Source organism: Electrona antarctica, assembly GCF_951216825.1.
Source record: "Electrona antarctica genome assembly, chromosome: 5".
Classification (NCBI taxonomy): domain Eukaryota; kingdom Metazoa; phylum Chordata; class Actinopteri; order Myctophiformes; family Myctophidae; genus Electrona; species Electrona antarctica.
In genome coordinates this window covers 27,688,188-27,711,368 of record NC_136810.1, presented here as the reverse complement: position 1 = coordinate 27,711,368, position 23,181 = coordinate 27,688,188, and the positions used below count along the sequence as shown (strand labels likewise).

Sequence of the window (23,181 nt, the reverse complement as noted above, 5' to 3'; positions counted from 1 at the left end):
CATTCAAATACGGTATAGTTTAAAGAAAATCTCATTTGAAGTTCACTGTGCAGTATAGGGGATCCTGCTATAGCCTATACTAATAATTAATTCAAACAAATTCCAACATCTACCGTATGTTTTAAAGTTAATAATAAAACATGTGAGCAGCAGAGAAAAAGCACGTTACAAAAACGTGACAGCGTCGCTGCGCCTCTCGTGTTTCTGTGGGAGATGTTATGTTTTCAATTTGCCACCGTTGTCAGAGCCAGCGTTGGATCTGGATGTGTTGCTGAGTTGGAGAGTTGTCTTTTCGGGATTTGGGCATTTTGCAGCCATCGTTTGTTGCTGCATTGCTGATAAACATTCACCTACACAGCAGCAGCGCATTGGACTTTTTACATGTGATGTCTGCTTTTATAACATTTCTTCTTCCAAATATTTTTTTGTTGGCGACTTCTCTCGTGATCACTCACTTTGATACCATTATTGATTTTGTTTTGATCGGTTACTGTACATATGCGTCGGCTACTAAATAGGAGCATAAACCTAATGGACAAATTCATGGAGCAAGGTTGAAGCGAAATTACACGTTTTCGGAGGTGAGAGTAGAGAGAGGAACCCTCCAGGCTTTTGTTCCCTCTTCCCTCCTGTCCTGTGTTTTAATCGAGGTCAGCTTTCGTGGCATTTCCCACAGCACAGGAGACACAAAACGCGACAGACGCAACACTATGGTCGTTAACACCATCCACTGGTTCCGAAAGGGACTGAGACTCCACGACAACCCGTCTCTGGCGGACTCCATCAAAGGATCTGACACTCTGCGCTGTGTGTACATCCTGGACCCCTGGTTCGCAGGGTCCTCCAATGTTGGCATCAGCAGATGGAGGTAAGAAGAGAATATATATGTGTCCTCCAATTGTACTTTTGCGAATCAAAATATATAGTACAATTTGACACAATAGTTAATTGGGATTGAGTCTACGTAGATAGAGAAAGAAGAAGTGTAGTGTGTGTGCGTGTAACTGTGTGTGTGTGTGTGTGTGTGTGTGTGTGTGTGTGTTACATTACATTACCCTGCCATGATAAATTGTTTAGCAACAGGGAATCATGCACATTGGTTTGCCATGGATGTCCTCCCAAAAGTACATGAGAGAGAGAGAGAGAGAGAGAGAGAGAGAGAGAGAGAGAGAGAGAGAGAGCTCTCCTGATTGTGTGAGGGACAGGACAGTCTGTGCCCAAGAAGAGTTCAAAGCTTTAATCACTATTCGAGTATATAGCCTCACCCTGTATTGGAATTTTGGTTCAAATCACACCCCTTCAAAATTACATTGGGATCATAGAATTATCTCCGACAAATTACGTCAATATGTAAATTTGATTAATCAAATAAAAATCTTTGACACCCAAAATCCAAATGTGATTGTGATTCATCCGGATGGAGATTAAAAGTTTCAAACTCTTGTCTTGGGCCCTGAACCTGGATCCAACCTTTGATAATGAGCAGTAGCAGTGTTAATTTTGTTAAAACTTAATGGTGTGTTCAAAAGATTAAGTTTTTTAATATTTAGTCGACAAAGACTAAACAATTTCAGGTGACTAAATAGGACTACAACTAAATGGTGTATTATTCAGAATTTGCTACCAAAATTAACACTGATAATGAGTGCATTGGTACAATCTTTTTAATGGTCATTGGTATGACTCCGCAGGGAATGAAGCTCTGACCCCTACCCATAAATGGTAAATGGTGCATTTATATAGCGCCTTTATCCAAGGCGCTTTACATAGATTGTGCATTACATTCACCCATTCACACACACATACACCGATGGCAGCAGAAACCCTGCATGCAAGGTACTAACCATGGTGTGGTTGGTGACATCAGGAGCAATTTGGGGTTCAGTGTCTTGCTCAAGGACACTTCGACGGCCTCACTCACACCTATACATCTAGCATACAACAATGTTGGATGCTAGATGTAAACAAAGGGTAAGTGTCATGGCCGCCCCAAAGCATTTCCAAAGGAAGTCACATGGTTTGACACAACATTTTTGTTGTATGGCTTTCGGCTGTGTTTCGACTGTCCCCCTCCCCCTCATACAATAAAAATGTTGTGTCAAACCATGTGACTCCCATTGGAAATTAATTGCGAGCTTGCATCAGTCAACAAGTCTCATGCTTCAGCTATACAACAATCTGTTTTGCAGGTGTGAGTGAAGCCTAACTCTGGGGGAGCCCGGGTTCGAACTGGCAACCTTGCGGTTACCATCCACCCATCTCAGGGTAGACACCAATCCAGTGTTTGTTTTTGTAAATTGTAGTCCAACAACATCCCGTCTACCAAAACAAACAGTGAAACACCAAAATACACGTCGGAGAGGGAGGGCAATGTGTTGCAAACTCAACTCTGGTAGAGACTGAGGCTGAGCATTTTCTCAAATGGGAGGTGTACTACTACTGAAGCCCAAAAGGTTTGAGAAGCACTGGTGTAGAAGGAAATGATTGGTAAAAATAATAATAATATAGTGTTTTGTTATGAAAACACAGGGCAAAGTAGCATACTATGCCTTTAACTAGTATCAATTGATTATAAGCGGTATCTATAGTCAGGGTATACTCTGTTACTGCTGGTCATTAAATTGATCACCACTGTAGCCTATACCCTAATTCTGAATATTTCAGTGCTTTGATTCATAACTCAAAGATGGAAAGGGCAGCTTTTCAAAAGCGTCATCATGTATTGTATTGTACTGTATTGTGATCTAGAGGCAGTTGCCATGGTGGCATACCATTATATTTATGTAAGTCCCTTTTCCGGCCTCCTGCTCTAGTCTCCTGCTTTGTCCTGATCTCGAATAGTCAGCAGCGGAATGAGGTCAGTGTGACCTTATGTGTGGTACATCACATTTCTAGCAGCACACAAACAACAAATGCACTCAGGAACAAAGGGAGTCTACCAACGCGCCTCAAGCTCTGGAACGGCTGGTCCGGTGCTTCACAGGGACAAGGACATAAGTTGCAGAAGGAGGAGAGGACACTGGAGCACAGTGCCCTCTGACATTTAGAGCCTTTTATTAGGTGCTAGTATACAGGATAACGACTAACGTTTCGAAGTATGCGGTCTTCATCAGAGTCATGAACAAATGCACTCACACTTGTCTAGACTAGAGTACAGTGAGCTCTTACCCTTCTACAGGTTAGTTGAATGTCCTTTAAAATCGAGTGTATAGATTGACAATTTATTTAAGCCATTTAGACCCGAGGCTGATTCTAAAAAACGCCTTCTAAATCCTGACCTAAGTTTTCTTAAAAGCTTCAAATATTTATTCAAAATGTACCAAAAATAGTATGTTGCTATAGCAACAACTCAAAATCCCCATCGGGCAACCTGAAAGCAAACTCCACTTCCTCTGAGTCCACGCCCCAAACCTTTTATTTACTTGCCACCTTGTTGTTAGCAATAAAAGATAAGAGTGACTTATTTTACTAGTCCCTAGCAAGATCTCTGGTTTTGAAGTGTGCAAACTCATCATCCTGACAAAATAAGTTGACTACAAGCGAAATCTATTGCAAATCCAATTATTATTATTATTATTATTATTACACAGTAATTGACATCTTGGCCAATTTGAAAAAAAGAGAGACTTGGCCCGTAGAGGGCAGCATATTCACATTAAAGTGTCTTACTATATTCTCACAGTGGTTCAAACATCAGCACAACCTTTTCATAGGAACTTTCAGTGGAAACTTTTTCATCCATGGCTGATGGCAATCACATGTTTGATTTATGGCACCTTACATATTATGGTCATATTATGGTACATAATGTAACCCCCCCCCCCCCCCCCCCCCCCTCATTAGAACTGATAATAATAAAATTGTACTTGACATTTAAAGTGATATAAAATAAATTGATCAGTGATATTGTTAAATTGAAAATACTACAAATAGGCCTACAAAGTATTCTGCGGGACCACAGGTCTTTCTCAAATTGATGACTCTCAAATTGTTTCTGTAGCGTGAGGCAGTTGGATGTAAAAGTACATCCCCCAGCCATGATGTACAAGTATACCCCCTGGACATGACACAGGGACTTACTTAGCCCCAATCCAACCCTTGATGCTGACTGCTGAGTGCCAAGCAGGGAGGCTTTGGGTCCCATAGGCATTGGGTATGACCTGGCCGGTATCGAACCCCGACCTTCCAATCTCAGGGCAGGCACTCTAACCACAAGGCCACTGAGCTGGTACGCCTCGGTGTATAACAATATCCAATATATTCTCTGTTCACTCCCAGGTTTTTGCTGCAGTGTTTGGAGGATTTGGATGCCAGTCTGCGCAAGCTCAATTCCCGCCTGTTCGTCATCAGAGGCCAGCCCACAGATGTCTTCCCTCGCCTTTTTAAGGTAAGAGATTCTGTGTAATATTTTGACCTGCTGTCTTAGCCACTTGAACCCTTGGGTCCCTATTCTGGGCATGTCATAATCGGTGAACATTCAGCTAAAACAATCAACCGACAAGCTTTTTCTTTTCTTTTTAAACTTTGTTTTTATTTTCCAAACAACAATCGAAACGTACATACATACATTCAAGAAAAACAAAAGCAAAACAAAAACGGAGACAAACCAGTACAAGAAACAAAACAAACAACAAGGACAAAAAGCAGATACACACTATTCACTCTTGTATAAATGCCATTTTTCCCAACGTTTTTCAAATAGCTCCGCCTTGGTCCTCAGATTATGAGTCATTTTCTCTCCTCTCTAGGAGGGTCTGCTTTCAACCATCTCCTTGTGATCAATCGACAAGCTTTTAGATCGGCAGTTTTGGGTAAAGGGATTTGATATACGTAGAGGGAATGAAGAGGATGGAACCAAGGACAGGCCCCTTGGGTAGCCCAGTAAATGAAGTACAGTATATATAGGCCGTAGGGTTTAAGTTGTTAATCATACAAACCTAGAGTGACATTATCATAATAACCGAACAAACAATAGCTGGAAATCTTGATACTATCATACTAATGATTCATAAAGCCTGTGAAATGCAAGGGGAAATTGTGCTGTGCAGTTATTGACTGAGTGCACCTCCTGTTTATATCGCGTCAAACTAGAGGCCTCATGCTGGGTTCACACTAGCAACAAAGAGGCAGGCTATCTGCCATTTTCAATGGAAGCCAAGCCAATGACATGAAGACACAAACCGACGCTCAACACTTGTGACAAGCTACAGTATAATGAAGCAGCACTCCCATGACGTAGTGAAGCGTCAATCAGATCAGATCTCACAATTCCTGCTTGTAATGGGGAAAAACACATTTTTGCTGTCAGACTGTCAGTTTTGTTTCCTGTTCTTTTTTAACCCAAGCCTATATATTTTTCTTATTTTACAGCACAGCTGAGGCTTAGATGAGATGCTGTAGCAGAAAATACTGTAGTCACGGCAAACTTTGAATTTAAGATCTTCTTAAGGCAATATTTAATCACTGAAATGGCAGAAACATCACTGCAATCTACTGAATGCAGACTTGAGGACATAAAATGTAATTAACCAGTATTGGCTTACAAACCATACTACATCAGTTATGCATCATTTACAATTAATCCTATCAGGGAGGGTCATGAGACATGCAATTTGTTCTGCATGTTATACAAGGAAAGAATAATATTTACCATGAAGACCAGGGCTTTGAAGCTTTCTATCTCACACTAGTCACTTATTACAAAAAACATGGTAAAAGGTCTGCATTTCTATAATGCCTATGTCCAAAGTGTTTAACAATCTGCTTTACATTGACACACTGACGGCGAAGGCAAATATGCAAGGCACCAACCTGCTCATTGGGAGAATTTAGGGGTTCAGTCCGTGTCTTTCTCAAGGACACTTCTACTCAAGAGAATAATGACTGAGGGGAAGAAGCTGTTTCTGAATCTGGTGGTTGAGGTCTTGAGGCATCTGTAGCCCTTAGTTTCGCCTCTGTGAATAGGAGGGGTGGAACATTCTGTTGTTGGGGTGGGAGGCATCCTTAATGATACTGAGGGCCTTAGACTGGCAGTGCTGTTTGTGGATGGACTCAATCGATGTAATAGGTATATTGGTAATAGGTAATAGGTAAAGCCTATAATACGCTGTGCAGTTTTCACCACCTTCTGCAGTGATTTCCGCTCTGCAACAGTACAGTTTCCGTACCAAGCTGTACTGTAATACAGTAGGTCAATGTACTTTCAATGGCACAGCGGTAAAAGTTTTCCATAGTCAGGTGGGATAGCTTGACTTTCCTTAATCTCCTCAAGAAAAAGGGCCTTCTTTAAAGTCTAAACATTGGTAACTAGTGGTAATAGGACTCTCTAAATTTGAGATCACCATTGGACACAAAAATAGCTAGTTCCATAACAGCTCATCTCTGAACCTGTGTGTGATTCTCTGCTCCACAGCAATGGCGCATCAAGCGTCTGTCTTATGAATACGATTAAGAGCCATTTGGTAAGGAGCGTGATGCCGCCATCCAGAAGTTGGCCACCAAGGCCGGGGTTGAAGTCATGGCGCGGATCTCACACACAATCTATGATCTAGACAAGTGAGTGACCACATGAGTTCATGGAATATCCCATATCAGCATCAGCTTTGTCACAAAGTGGTCAATCAGAAAACAAATAGCAAACAAATATTTTGTGATTCGTTGATACGCATAAAATATATATTATCCCAAAAACGTGCTTTTTGATTGTTCCATGTTGTGTATGATATGTCTGACTCTGTTAACCCAATATTTTCGCCCTTTTCAACCTAAAGGATCATAGAACTAAACGGTGGTCAGCCCCCTCTGACCTACAAACGATTCCAGGCCCTCATCAGCCGTATGGACAGTGTGGAAATGCCTACAGAGACCATCATGGCTAAGGTCATCAGGACATGCGCCACACCAGTCAGTGACGACCATGATGACAAATTCGGGGTACCCTCCCTAGAAGAGCTTGGTCAGTTCCCAACTGCATTTGTTCTCATTTTATTTTTGTTAAGATTGTGGGCATACCGGTAATACCGGTATGATATTTTGACCTTTATTTGACCTTTTTGAGACATCAGTATTGGCAATTATACAATGTGTCCCAATTTCTTTTTCCTTTCCAGGTTTTGAGACAGAGGGCCTGCCCACAGCGGTATGGCCAGGCGGAGAAACAGAAGCACTCACAAGGCTGGACAGACACCTGGAGAGGAAGGTGAGGCATGCATACAATACAAATGCCCATCTGTCATGCCAGCCTTTGACTTTCCAAGAGAAAGTCAGCTTTTCATTCAAACCTTTATTTATTCTCGAGAGACATTGAGGTTTCCCTCATTTGCAGTGTCGTCAAGATACAGTACAACATAATACGTTTTCAAAGCAATAAACAAAAAAACAACCAAGCAGAACAGCAACATTTCCTCATTGTGTGATCTAATATATGTTTAAACACAGTCTGCAATCAAAGATTTAAATTGACCGTATGTAATCGGAGAGCAGATCTTTAATTTAAGCTGTAAATCATTCCACTTGGTTGGGGCACTAAAACAAAAGGCTGTTTTCCCCAGTTCTTCACGTTAACTCCTTCAGAAATGTATGTTGACAGAAATGTAGGTTGTTGAGGCTCCTTTATGGTTTAATGTTTGTTTTTAGTTAAACAAACATTAAAAACGCCATTGACAATGAAGGGAAATTTACATCATCTTGTCCCTAACACGAACATTAAATGCCATTGACAATAAAGAGAATATAATATTTGTTTTGTCCATGTTTGTTTTACATCACCTAATCATAGCAACATGAGACTAGACTTTAATATATAGATTTTTGAAATTGTACCTCTCATTTCACATCAACAACCATTTCTCAGTACAGAGAAATACTGCCAGTCTCCCTAAAATGTTCACTGTCCTCTGCACATCTCAAATATCAGGTCAAGGATGACAAAACGCTCACATTTCACTTGATTCATAATAGAATTATGATGAAAAGAAGAGTATATTGTCCTCCTTGAGCTGAAATTGGAGATATTATACAAAAGAACACCACACTGTCCTTGCTTTCTCTATAAAGAAACACATTTTATTAAAGTTAAAATTAATAATTAATAAAAAAAATATATTCTTTATTGAGCAAGCATTTATGTAGTCTTTTACATGCAACTGGTCATCAATATGACCATGTCCATTGTCCAACTATTTCTGGCCTATCCCCTGTTGATTTCTCATGATTACTAATTTATTGTTTTTCAATAAACAGGGTACAGACACAGAGTATGACAAAAGTGAACAATAAAAAAACAAAGAACAAAGGAATAATATGGAAATAACGCGATGGTTATTCAGGGAATTTCAAGTACAGTTCATATAATAGTCTCCTCAGTTCACATTTAGACAGTGCCCCCATTGCGTTCCTCCCACTTATCCATCCAATTTTAACAGATAGTTGCTATATACTTTGTTAAGAAGTCTGAAAGAGTTTTTCCAGAGCTGCTACCTGACCAAGTTGACTAAACCAAACATTCACAGAGGGGGCAGAAGTAGCCCTCCATTCATCACACATAATAAGTTTACGATTAGTGCCGTTTGAACCGACTCAGCATCATAGGGTGTCAGCTAGGCAAGGGACGCATGAACACATTTGTCTGGTTTTAAGTTCTCTGGACATTTTTCGAAAACTTCTTAGAAGCCGATTCCACTCCCTCTCTGTGTAAGAGACACCCAGATCAACCTCCCATTTCTGTCTGAGAGCAGAGGGTTTTATTTTATTTTATTCAAGTGCTCTAAAAGAAAACTTTGTGTCCTTTTCTGAAAATCTCCCTCCTTGATTTCTATTATGTAGTTGGAACCGGTTGAGAAATTAAAGTTGAAAGTTGTTTTCAAATTGTGTTAATGACAGCTATTTGGCTTTGTTGCAGGCATGGGTGGCCAACTTCGAGCGTCCCCGTATGAATGCTAATTCCCTGCTGGCCAGCCCCACAGGCCTCAGCCCCTACCTGCGCTTTGGCTGTCTCTCCTGTCGACTCTTTTACTTCAAACTCACTGATCTGTACAAGAAGGTATGAGAGCAAATAAACATACCATCTATACTGTATTCACAGCTAAAAGTGTATGGTTCAAGTATATTTAACCCTGGTATCCCTATTTTGGACATGTCATTATGTAGTCAAATGTTTTCAAAAACAGCAGAAATAGCATATCTGAAAACGGGCAACACGCATGGTGCGACACATCAGCTTGTAGATCAGCTATTTCCCCTATTTGTCGTATAGGACAACGTTTTAAGTGGTTAACCATTTCCACAAAAAAGTTTAAAAAGTAATTACGTTATTTTCCTCTGCCCAGGTAAAGACAAACAGCTCCCCACCGCTCTCCCTGTATGGGCAGCTGTTATGGAGAGAGTTCTTCTATACCACTGCCACCAATAACCCACGCTTTGACAAGATGGAAGGAAACCCAGTTTGTGTTCAGATCCCCTGGGACAGGAATCCAGAAGCACTGGCCAAGTGGGCAGAGGGACGGACAGGCTTCCCCTGGATAGACGCCATCATGACCCAGCTGAGACAGGAGGGATGGATCCATCATTTGGCGAGACACGCTGTGGCCTGCTTCCTCACCAGAGGAGACCTATGGATCAGCTGGGAGGAAGGCATGAAGGTAAAAACCTGCCTTCTCAGCAGACATCTGTGGAGAATGTCTTAACTGGTTCATTGGGCTGAAAAGTAGACTGAATAAGCAGTACAATTTCCTACCCAGACAACTGGCAGAGATCCTAAAGGACCACACAGGTGGTAGCCCAATTTCACAGTATACTTGACGTTACTGCTGACCTACATACTTTTCAAGGAAGTAACTGGATTTATTTCAGTATTGTATGAAAATGGAATTGCAGAGATTGAAACTAGCTGGAAGTTCACAATCCACATAACATTACATGGTTATTCTTTTATTCATTTATTTATTTAAATGTTATATCTGCTTATTATAACTACTCTAGTATCTAGTCTAGCTAAAGTAGGTGACAAAATACGATACAGCTTTGAAGAGGTACGTTTTCAGACTGGCGGAAAATGCCTTTTAAAGCATAGATAGATTTGAACAGACTAGCCAAAAATAGTCCCTATAGAGAAAAGATTGATTTGACAAATTAAATTCAAACACCCATGACGTAATAACCCACGCAGTGATATTTAGCCAACATTAAATCAATGAAGTATGTTGCATAACATTGTAATTACTTTGTAGAAAATGTGCAGATGCAAATCAAAAAATCACACCTGTGTGAACTGAGTGGTTTGATTTGATTGATTGAAAATTGTATTAACAGTTTGCAGAATTACAGTACATTTCAAGCACAAACTCAATACAAAGGCTGTTAACTGTGAGTGGACGACCCAATTAAGCATTACACTTGTTTACAACAGGGTCCACCATGTTCAATTCATCAAAACATTTAGAGACGTACAAATAGACACTTCTATATAGACAAAGAACAGTACAGGAATTCATCATAATGGAGGTAAAAAGGGAAAAGAAACATATACAGTGAGGGGAAAAAGGGGGGGGGCGGTGGGGGGGGATTCAGATTTTACGGGGGCCAGTTTCGAATTGCAGCTATCCGTAGGTGCCCTTTGAGAGCGGTTTTGAAGGAGTCAAGGGATTTGCATGTCTGGTGTAAGGTCTTATATAGACTGATCAGTGGTCTGACGTAATGTCTGACGTAATGAAATCATAGCAACCGTGCTCATTTTTTTTGGTACGGACAGACACGGGTACGGACAGACACGTAAACTAACAAAGCCAGTTGTAGGAGTGGTTTACACCACTCAATTACACCACTCAACAAAGCCAGTTGTAGGAGTGGTTTACACCACTCAATAACAAAGCCAGTTGTAGGAGTGGTTTACACCACTCAAAAATAAAGCCATTATTTGGAAAGTGGTCTATATTTAGATAAGAGGCTGACATGGCAAAAGCTGTGAATAGACAATGAGTTGATACAAGCATGGTCATATAGTTTCATCTGCCTGTGATGCTCTGGGGTTTGCACAGGAAGGGTGTGATTCTTCTCAATCATCTGCTTGTGATTTACATACACAACTGTTCCCCGTGTGGTTGCTTTCTCCAGGTGTTTGAGGAGCTGTTATTAGATGCAGACTGGAGTGTAAATGCTGGCAGCTGGATGTGGCTCTCCTGCAGTTCGTTCTTCCAGCAGTTCTTCCACTGCTACTGCCCTGTTGGATTCGGACGACGCACAGACCCCAATGGAGATTACATACGGTGAGAGACGATGGCAGCGCTCGTCCGGATCACATGCATGTCACAGTGCACTGCCCCTTTTACAAGCAAATTATCTGTGTGTTCTTCGCATTACATACAGATTAGCCTGCAGGCATTTCAAAGGAGAGCAGAGTTTGCCATGGTTCCGTCAAGAGAGCTGTAATGAATCGAGTACTTAGAAGGAATAAAAATAGAAATAAGGCCACCAAGGTTGATTAAGCTGATATGCATGCTTTGTCAAAGGTGGTCAAACATAATTTTGTTTCATGATACAGTTGTAAAAACCTCTATCAGCAAACTTATTTTCCCTTATTCCACATTTGACACTTAAGCCCTGGCCTATAGTATACATAATACTATAATAATAGTAAACTAGCCTTTCTACAAGCTCACAACATGTCACATTGTGACACATTGTGAGCTTGTTGAATTCCCCCATTTTGTCCTAAATCTATCATGGATGCCAGGTTGGATTTGGTTAATAATTTCTGTTTCTGTTCGCCTTCCCGCTCTATCTTCATGCTGCTATTTTTATTACCTATCCAACCCTACCTATAGACGTTATATTCCCGTATTGAGAGGCTTCCCGGCCAAGTACATCTACGATCCGTGGAACGCCCCAGAGGAGGTCCAGAAGGCTGCCAAGTGTATCATAGGGGTCGACTATCCCAAGCCCATGGTGCACCATGCTGAGGCCAGCCGTCTCCACATAGAGAGAATGAAGCAGATCTACCAGCAGCTCTCCTCCTACAAAGGCCTAGGTGAGAACATGACCCACTACCAACTGTTTTTTGAGTGGTGCAACCACTCCAAGGAACAGCAATGTCCTAACCTACCTATGTGACTATGTCCTAACCTATGTTTAGAGTACCAGTAGGGGCAAAAGTGGCGCTGTTGTGCCAGAAACAGAGAGATAGTGTTGCACTGTTGCCTGCTAATTACAGAGAGAGAGAGAGACAGAGAGAGAGAGGCAGGGGGAGAGGGGAGTTGCACCACTCAGTTCACACGGGTGTGATTTTTTTTTACTCTCAATGTATTAGGCCATGGACCTCCATTTATCTTTGAGGGGTTCTAGCCCCTCTAGTTAGTGTAGATTTTCGTCTTACACAAACATTGAATTCCCTTTGACAATGAATGGAGAATTATCGTCATATGTGGACGAGCAAATCGGCTATTTTTGTCCTACACAAATTCCCATTGACAATGAATGAGCCCATTTGTACACTTTTGGTAGTTACAGGCCTTCTGGTCCATTGGCCAGTGACACCCTGAACCCCTCCCAAAGACCTCTGGGGGTCCCGAACCACACGCAGTGAACCACTGATATGTCTTTCCTGGCTGTGCCTGAGAAGATATCCATATAAAGCAAGTCCAAACTTTTTGGGCAGTAGACAGATGCAAGCACAACATTGTGCTGAACTGTGTTTGAGACAGAGAACACTGCTCAAGGTGATGGGTGCTAATGGGTTAGCTCTACAACAAATTATGTTGAAAATGGTGGTACTGTCCTCTTAAGTCAAAGGTTCTTAATGTGATAGTTGAGCGTGTCTTTCTGTAGGCCTGAGATTAATAATTGCCATGTTTATACAAGCTGGAATGGCTTTTATTACAATATTTATTGCGACCGAAGGTCGCAGATAACTATGAAACCTTGCGTTTTTGTCACGTCACTCACAACAATTCCCGTCACTCTGTCATGTCACCTAACTCAAATCCCCGTTGCTCACCCGAGGCAAGCCCCCAAGTGCCCAGGTCATCGTGACATCATCATGACATCAAGGACCATATAAGATAGCTCGAACCAGTGCTGGTTGACTCGTTAGATCTCGCTGCAGTGGTGTCCGATCCAAACTTAACCGGGATGCAGAAATTTCGAACCCAGCGATATCCGGTTTGTAAAGCCAGATATCACTGAGGACATTTGGGTTGTAACGCCAAATATCCTGTCTTGTCCGGAAGGCAATGGAGTCTCTCGTGAGGAGCATAGCAAATGCTGCTAGCTCCCTAAACCTCGGATTCTTCTTATATATGGTGCACTAGATGCGTGTCATGATGACGATGCCAGCCAACTGAGTACGTATCACCATGACGATGCCAGGCGTGTATATCACCTTGAGCTCCATATATGGAGACAACCTATAGCTATAGAGCACCAGCGCTCGCCCAGCAGTCTTCCGTCAACGAGGCGGATGCGTGCACGCATTTAGGGCGAGGTCGCTTCTCGCCCCCAGGCGTCTACCACGTCTTACTGGTAGTTGTAAAATAGTATGGCAGTATTATGCGTGTCTTAAGTACCAGGTCTTATTACTTAACTTAAGACCTGGAGGCGTGATCAATGCCATTTGGCTATTCTTTTTTTTTTTCTTAAATGTTTTTTTGTGGCTTTCGCCTTTATTTTATATTTTTTATGGAGGGACAGACAGTAGGCTGACAGGAAATGGGGAGAGAGATGGGGGGAAGACATGCAGTAAAGGCCGTCGGGATCGGGAGTCGAACCCGCGGCACACTGCCAGACTGGATTACCAGCCAAGGTGCCTGGACCATTGAGCCATGGCCCAGGCCGCCATTTGGCTATTCTGAGTGGCCAAACAGCATTGACCACGCCTCCAGGTCTTAAGTTAAGTCATAAGACCTGGTACTTAAGACACGCATAATACTGCCCAGAGCCTGTCTCTATTTTATTTAGCTTTGACTGGACATTTTGCTGATAAATAATATATATTCCAGATTAAACCAGATGATAGCCTACTCCACAAAACAAATGAAATATGACAATGGTAAATGTATTTCAACTAAGGGTTATATTAGTACCATGCGGCCGAAGCTCAACACTAACCTTCCGTGCTGCCCAGGCTGCTAGACAGCGCCCACGTTCTGCGTGCGCCTCCCATAAGGATCCACTCATTGTCGTTTCTTTGTTGCTTGTTACTCCAATACTCCAAAGTTGTTGTTTTAGTCCAAACTGCCCGGTGTTCAGTGATTTCTGATCGCATCGCAGCCATGTTAATGCTTGTGGTGAAACCTGAGACATGTAGGTTGGTGCTCGAAAAAGTTTTTCACACGGGTGTGATTTTTTTTACTCTGCAGGCCTATTGGAAACAGTACCCATGAATGTGAACAATGGGAGAAGTAATGTTGGAGGAGTGGTTACGGCGACTGGCCTAGGTTCACGGGCATCTACTGACAACCTTTCCATGCAAATGGTATCCTCTCAAACAGGTAATGTTGGTTGAATTTTTACATGACTTGATGAAAAAGTGGTCTTCTCACTGGATAACAGACAGATGGCATGATGCATAATGGCCTCATGTTCTGTAGCAAATCATGAATAACAATTTAATCCATTTCATTGTTTCTTTTTCCTGCAGTTAGAGGACAGTCCGGTCTGAAACGACGCATTGAAGACCCCACACCAGTGACCTGGAAGAAAAGCAATTAGTGTACGAAGAAGAAGAAGAAGAAGAACAACAATTGTGTTGCCCTCTCAGTCCACGACTTTTTTTCTGTCATAGAGCAGTCACCACCTGCAGTGTGTCCCGACCTGACCCACAGTCTGTCTGTTCTCCTGGTTCTGTCTTAGCATCAGGTGACACAAATAAACCAGTAGTCGTTGCTGGTGATGATGATAGCCCCTTTACAGTGCTAACCTTTTTTTGTGGTGCAACCACTTCATTACGGAGCTTTGTGTGTCTCTGGCTGGATCTGTCCCTGGCTGGCTGGCTGGCTGGCTGGCTGGCTGGCTGGGTCTGTCTGAGCATGAAAATAGCGTTTGGTTGGTTTTCACAACCAAGTGTCACTGTTGCGCAGCCACACACACACACACACACACACACACACACACACACACACACACACACACACACACACACACACACACACACACACACACACACACACACACACACACACACACACACACTACATTAGAGGGACCCCCTGGCCCCTGGGGACCCCCACACGGCAACTCTGTCATTTCTGAACCGTTTCGGACGCGGGGCGGCTCGCCGGAACCGGCCCGGCCCCCTGGGCGTGTTCCTGTGGGTCCCGAAGTTCCGTGGACCCCCCGAGGACGCCCACACGGAGTTGCACCAGTTACTTCACACGGGTGTGATTTTTACTTCTCTGGAGCACATTCACAACGAAAAAGATTTTCATTTTTAATTTATACGTTTTGTACATTTTGTGAGGATTTCCAATATCACTTTTAATATTAAGGGAGTCACTGATACTCCAAATTGCACTTTCAATGTATGTATTTATCTCTTCCATTTGATTGTGAATGTATTATTTTTGTATAATAAATATTGAAATGCTATGAGTAATAAAAAATGTGTTCCACCAATTTGTTGTTGCTCTTAACCCATTTGATTCTGATTGTTTGTTATCACTACAGAGGACAGTTAGACAACAGGTGCATACAATATTTGGAACAGTAGGCTAAGGCCTTTAAACTGGATCCTATAGTTTATCAGGAATAGTCAAAGTCGTACGATTAGTCACACACGTTACCCAGTGAAATTTGTTCTCCGCATTTGACTCAACTCTTGGAGCGGTGAGCCGCTTTCGTATTTTGTGCGAAAGTGCATTGAGAAATGTCCAACTTTTTCATATCGCGTCAAATAAGAACTGTTCCAAAAATAAACAAATGATCGCGGCGGTTTGACTCCTATGGATATGAAGAATCAACTGACTTAGAGAAAACGCTAATGTATACTTCCGTCGAATTCTTAAAAATGTCGCTCTAAACAGACGCTATCAAATATCACTGCATGACTGACTGTTGTGACGACACAGAGATACCTCCCTGAAAATATCACTACAGTTTATTTATTTTTGGACCACAATGCCTATGAGACCATTTAAAATGAAACTTCTACGGCCCTGGACCAGGGGATGAGCGACATCAGGACTTCGGTAGAGATTTCACCGTCATTCCGGTAGTGTGACGTACAGCTCAGCCCTGCGGTCGCTTCTCGCCTAAGGCGTCTTACTGGTGTTATTAATGTTATCAACAAAGTTACAAAGACAATAGCCTAGGTGTTTTTATAAAAACACCTAGGGTGGTCTTCCTGAGTGATAACAATAGCCTAGGTGTTAACACCTAGGCTATTGTTATCACTCAGGAAGACCACCTGGGCCAATGCTGCTGTAAGCCAAGGCCTGGGGTCACAGACCCTACCTACAGAAGTAGTACAGATAGCCTTTAGACCAGGGGTGCCCAAAAGGTAGATCGCGATCTACCAGTAGATCACAAAGGCTGTGCAGGTAGATCACATGACATGCCCCTAAAGAGTATTTCATTTAAATATATTGAAGAAAAAAAAACGATTACATTTTTTTTCTCCCCCTCTATTTCCCATTCCAAGTGCATTTGTCTTATACTGTACAGAATGTAACACAAACTCTACTATTCCGAAGCCCCCTCAGGTACATATTTAAACTATTTTCAGCAATGGTATAATAATTGATTTGGTGGGTAGATCTTGCCGAGCTGGTCATTTTGAAAGTAGCTCTCAAGTAAAAAAGTGTGGGCACCCCTGCTTTAGACCTTTAGTTCTAGTCAGTCACTTTGGTGAGACACTGGAGTGAGATCAGGGATAAATACAGAGTTAAAGTATGACTAACCATGTAATTATGAATATGTTATGATTCATAATACACCACACAATACAAATAGGCCTACTCAAGTACACAGTCTATCAGATACTACTTTTAATTAATTGAATTAGTGAAGCATATTTACAGTCATTATTACTACAATACTACCTCATCATTAAATTATCCCATCCGGCCATTATGGGACGCCACGAACGGTATTGATAAGTAATGGTCACTATAAAGTAAATATTACGTCATCGATTTAGGACAGCCTCCACAGCGGTGGTGTTTCACGCTAAATGACTGTCACTGATTCATGGTTAGAATTGCTGTCGAATAATTAAGCATAAAGCGGGTGCTGTGGGAGGGGTGGGGGTTTAACTTATAAAAGCAACGCCAGCATGTTGTGATGTAGTGTGAACTCAGTCCTGACTCCTGGTCCTTCTCCTCACTGGATACATTGTGGAAACATTCTGTTGAAATGGCTCCAGCGAAACAGAACAAGAAACCCGTCCGGCTCATCGCCGCAGCTTGCAGGGACATGGGGATCGGCAAGGATGGACACTTGCCCTGGCATCTCCCGTAAGTTATATTATTATAATTATATTAATATAATTTAATATTTTAAATATAGGATTTAAACCGTACGCTAATTTAAATCGGTTGTGAACATGGGGACATTTCTGACATTGTAATTAAAGTAGACTAGTTTATGTTTATTGTAATAGGACCATTTCAAATTTCTGTGCATCATACAGAGATGTTCACTTAATAATGAATGGATATGATGGGTCTTGTGTTTAAGGCCTCATACACACATATCAAACACATGTTCTGTGTCTTGTGACTGTCTATGTTTAATGGCTGCCATAAACTAAAGCAAACGTGGTTCCCAAAGTGGGCATAGCCAGGGGGTCCGCGAAATAATTCAGATCTTTTTTTTTGCCAGTGAATTATGGTATGTGTGAGATGTGATCTTACCATAATCACAGTAATCCTTAATCATTACATCATACAGTCTCCTTTTTTGTATCATATACAAGTCGGTTATTGCCATAAAAGGCTCAAATCGCATTACAACAGGGTTAGAGACATAAAGAGAATGAGAGCTATAAGTCACTTATCTTTCCCACAACAAAACATGGCATATTTTTGACATATTTCGAATGGTGATTAATCACGATTAATTAATTTTCAAGCTGTGATTGTGATTAATCAGTTTAAAATTTGTAATCGTTTGACAGCCCACATATTATATAAGATAAAATAAAACTCCAATGTTGGCAGCCCTGGCTTATGTTGATTGTATGTTGGACCATATGACCATTTCTGCCATTATATTAATTAAAGTATAGATACCGTAGTTTGTTGTTGATTGTAATTGTTGTTGCATATTAAAGGTCTGAGTTCCAGTTCTTTGTGAAGAATGTCACAACAGTCTCCCGACCAGGTAAATATTATAAAAGTTATGCAAAAGTAAACTGACTTTATTTACATGTATGTATTGTATATCATTCATTGCTGTGGCACACTGTTCACAGCAAAGCCATGTGCAGAATAAGCTATAAATACACTTAACACTATAGTTGCACACATTGCACATGCATAACTCCACAGCATGTGTTGCAGACTAAAACTAAATGATTTACTATTACTGTACATGTCCTGCATCATGCACTGCACACTGCACAGTGGCAGTGATTGTATGAAGCCATCCATGTCTTGCCTAGTTGCCTTGGGAGGGGACACTGGGGGAAGTCACTAATGGCTTCCCCCAGGAGGAAGTCACTAATGTTGCTCTGGAGAGAGTTTGGAGCACTCTGGTGGAGCTGTTGCCCCCACGACCCGACTACGGATAAGCGGTTGAAGATGGATGGCTGGATGGATCAGTATCATGAAAAATCATGTTCACTCGCCAGTTCAGCAATCTGATCTCAGTCACAGTGTTATGATGACCAGCAATCAGTGTAGGTGGTGAAAAAGGCAAGCATTACAACTAGGTTTAGTTGAGCATACATCAATGCATCAAAGTTCGTTCAGAATGTGAGCAATTGTTTGTCTAGTGACTAGTCTATATCCAATCCAATTCACTTTATTTATAAAGCACATTTTAACACAAAAGAGTTGAAACAAAGTGATGTACACAAGAAAAATACTAAAATACCAAGGGCGAAGCAAACTACATAAACAGGGCAACACAATGACATAATGCAATGGAAGCAGCAACTCTTAATCAGCATGTTCAAACGCCATGGAGTACAAGTGAGTTTTCAGACGTGATTTAAACACGGTCAAGGTTTGAGAAGCTCTATAGGAGGTGGAAGTTCATTCCACAGCGTGGGCGCTACAACAGAAAATGACCTATCCCCCCGGGATAGGCTTTTTAGGGATCTTAAGAAGTGGCTGGTCAGTTGACCTCAGGACCCTTGTCGATTCTTTGGGAGCTACGTACAAGTTCCGATATGTAGACTGGTGCCAAACCCATTTACAGGCTTAAAAACAAATCTTAAACTGGATCCTGTAGCGCACAGGGAGCCAGTGTAGGGAGGCGAGAATCGGGGAGATGAGGTCATACTTCCGTGCCCCTGTTAGGAGGCGAGCAGCCGCGTTTTGGACTAACTGTAGTCGTGACAGACAGGCTTGGGTAACACCAACATAAAGTGCATTACAGTAGTCAAGGAGGGTTGAGATAAAAGCATGTATAAGACGTTCAAAATCATAAAAGGTTACAGCAGACTTGACTTTCGCTAAAAGGCTTAACTGATAAAAATTGGATTTAACAACATAATTGATCTGTTTGTCAAACTTAAAATCACTCTCCAATTTGACACCAATTTTTGTGACCACCGGTTTTAAAAACGGTTGCAAGGGGCCCAAATCCAGACTCCAGAGAGGAGGTGTCACAGGCAGTGCTGGGTCTGAACACCATGAACTCTGTTTTACTTTCATTAAAGTTTAGAAAGTTCAGGGCCATCCATGCTTTTATGTCTTTCAGACATTCTAGCAGTGTGTTCAGGGAGGTAGTGGGATCTGCAGCAGTTCCTATACCAGAATGGCCAACTTGTTTGTGAATGTAATGCTGTAAGGAATGTGGGCAACCTCATTGCCAAAGCTGGTTGTTTTCCGGTCAACTGTAATTCCAGGCATGATATCTTGTTCTTATCTCTCTACCTATACCATTCATGTAGTTCATGCATACCACTGTTGATGGCTGCTACAGCACCTGCATTTTTCCCTAGCCTGAATAATCCACCAGAACAAATTAAATTCACTCTGGCAGATTCTTTTGGTTTCCAGGCTAGAACGGATCAATAAAATGTCTTGTCTCTCTTGTTTGTCTAAAATGTGATTTGAACCCATTAACAACAGGAAGGATGAACGTGGTGGTGTGGGGGAAAAAATGCTGGTACTCCAATCCAGAGTGGTTGTTCCCAATGGCAAATGTTCTGCATGTGGTTCTGAGTACGACTCTGAGGTGAGATTATACTCTGTCACATGCATTTAAATCCGGTAGCATATACACAAAGTGGATCAAGTCATAGGAGTATCAAATGTGTTTTATAGAGAAGCGGTTTCCGTGTTCACTCAGTCTTCTTGTGTTCTCCTTAGAACGGTTCCAGACAACGCCCATTTCCTGTGTCAGGACTTCGACAGTGCTGTGCATCTAGCAACATCACCTCCCCTCTCTGACCTGGTCGAGACCATCTGGGTTGCAGGGGGGACTCGGGTGTACAAGGTAAACTCCTATACGTGCTTCTGCAACTTGTCTGTTCAATGTTTACCCATATCTCCTTATCCTCCTGTATTGTAGCACCACTGACCCTATCCTTAAAAAGTAATTCAAGTACTCATGTACTCATGTATTCATGCAGGTATGCATATGCACGCACGCACGCACGCACGCACGCACGCACACACAGTGATTGTTGGCTATTTGGTTAATGTATGTTGTCCTCCATTTGTAAAATGGGTGAAATTATTTGTCATATAAGCTCCCATTACTTGCAGTTTCCAGTAAACAGAATAGAAATGGACTTACAACAACACATTGCATTGTGATACATAGTGAGCTTGAAGATCTGATATTTTTGAAAATTGATTTCTTATAATCGATTAAATCAATGACTGTTGCAGCAACAGTACAGTATGTGTACTCAGTCTCTATCCACTGACTTAAACTGCATATCACCTCTTCTTTCGATCAGGAAGGACTAATGCATCCATGGTGTGACTTGGTTTACCTCACAGACGTCATGGGTGACTTCGACTGCGATGTTTTTTTCCCAGAATTTGACAGAGATGTGTTTAAAGTACAAGAACGGTATGTCTACCAGCTCATTCCCTGTACCATCAATGCAGGCTTTCCTAACCCAGATATTGATAAGAACAGGAAGTTCTAAAAGTAAAATATATTATAAAAAAATCAAATGAAATGAGGGGCACCCTTATCATTATATTATCATCATACATCATCTCATGAACAACTGAATTGATGTGATTGGTTAGCCGATTTGCTCTTCTACATATGACGTACATTTCCCTTTCATTGTTAATGGCATTTAATGTTTGTGTTGCCACAAATTTACGTCATATTTGAGGCACATTCTCCTTTCATTGTCAATGGCAAATATGAGACGTGTGGGGACAAAAGATGTATGTGATTGGTTAGCCGATTTGCTCGTCTACATATGACGTACATTTTCGCTTCATTGTCAATGGCACATATGACCTAATTTCTCCTTTCATTGCCAATGGCAAATATGAGACGTGTGGGGACAAACTGTATATCAAAAATCACACCCGTGGGAAGTGAGGGGCGCTCTTATCATCGTACATCATCATGACGTAAAATAGACACCAAGCCGATTTGCTCAGACACTGTGACGTAAAATTCTCCATTCATGGTCAATGGGAATTTAATGTTTTTGTAGGACAACAATCACACTGCCCATACCCGAGGCGGGGTTGGCGAAAGGGCCTTTCTGTGTGGAGTTTGCATGTTCTCCCTGTGTCCCCGAGGGTAGGTACCCTCACAAAAAACATGCAGTAATCCTGGTCTCTAAACTACCTCCCCTGGTCAGCCGGGGCGCCTGATGGAGGGGAAAGGAACTGGTCTGAATAACGTGTTCCTTCCACGCGCTACGTCCTGCCGGGGAAACAACCCCCTGCCCCCTGTCAGGTGAAGCAGCTTGGACTCCTCATGCATAGAAGGAAGCATGAAGTCAGTCCGCTGCCTCCCCAGGTTGGCAGAGGAAGTGTAGCGCCCAGGATTTAATCGAAATATAAACAAGATGGGGTCTAATAACGGTATCACTTTTCATTGTTTGATTTGCGTTTGTCTGTAATCTCTCTCTGTTTCCCATTCAGATTCCCTGGTGTATCAAGTGAAATTCAAGAGGAGAATAGCATCAAGTACAAGTTCCAAGTGTACAAGAAGGAGATTTGTGATGCAGGGGAGACACTGGACTGAGTTATTGGACATACTGTACTGTCTCAAACGGTTTGGAGAATATACGAATGCCAATGGCTGTTTTATTATTACAAGAGATAATAATAATAATAAGATGTGTGTACACTTCCAAATCTCAGCAAATGTACATAGTTTGGAACATGGAACATCTACACATCTACCGTTTTGATATAAGATAAAGTGAATGTTCCCCCAACAACCACACTATTGGATGGATCCTTTGTATACAATATTGTATCCTTGTATACATTTTAGACATTGTTGGTTTGGAGCGATCATTTAATTACAACATACTGTAGGACTCCACCCATCATATTATTAGCCCCTCACAGGGGAATTTTACTTTAAAACACTCCTGGACTAATTTTCACATCTACGTTCTTACGTATTGGTACGTTCTTGATTCAAAATTTAGAAACTGTATAATATGCTATTCATTTAATCAAACACATGCCCCCTCCTAATATAAGTAAAAATGAATATCAAACATCTAAATATTTAATCAAACATCTCAAAAACGTAAAAACAAAAGCCCAAGTATATTTTAAAGTGAAATTGTGGATTAAAAAGTGTTGTCCTCCAACCCCCTGCTGCTACCTATCCACATCTCTGGTTATTATTGTTATGCTGTTCTTGTTTGCAGGAATAGTCCAATATTTGTATTGAATCATTGCCAGCATGTAGTCAGTGTGCTTCAGTGCTGTGGATTTCACAGGGTACTTATGTCTCTGAAAAACGGATAGGTGAACTATAGTAGTTTACTGCAAATCCCGGGTATTAGACTACAAAGAAAGTATTTATCTCAGGGGATGTATGCAGTGTGCATACATGAACATATTTTCCGTATTATCA

The 23,181-nt window shown here is 41.6% G+C and overlaps 2 protein-coding genes across 2 annotated transcripts; both read left to right on the top strand.

The window, feature by feature from the left end:
- Positions 1-253: 253 nt before the first annotated feature.
- Positions 254-14,951, top strand: cry1b (cryptochrome circadian regulator 1b). The gene is given in 12 exon segments (XM_079502059.1): positions 254-868; positions 4,279-4,387; positions 6,413-6,448; positions 6,452-6,555; positions 6,771-6,955; positions 7,110-7,198; positions 8,900-9,040; positions 9,327-9,638; positions 11,110-11,261; positions 11,820-12,022; positions 14,349-14,480; positions 14,630-14,951. Coding segments are annotated over 12 exon segments (1,692 nt in total). The 5' UTR covers positions 254-710; the 3' UTR covers positions 14,701-14,951.
- Positions 14,952-17,356: 2,405 nt separating this feature from the next.
- LOC306923606 (dihydrofolate reductase) lies at positions 17,357-23,126 on the top strand. Its single transcript, XM_079501791.1, has 6 exons — positions 17,357-17,441; positions 18,260-18,309; positions 20,229-20,334; positions 20,469-20,595; positions 21,065-21,180; positions 22,227-23,126. Exons 1-6 carry the CDS (start codon positions 17,401-17,403, stop codon positions 22,327-22,329), a joined length of 543 nt encoding a protein of 180 aa, XP_079357917.1. The 5' UTR covers positions 17,357-17,400; the 3' UTR covers positions 22,330-23,126.
- Positions 23,127-23,181: the final 55 nt, after the last annotated feature.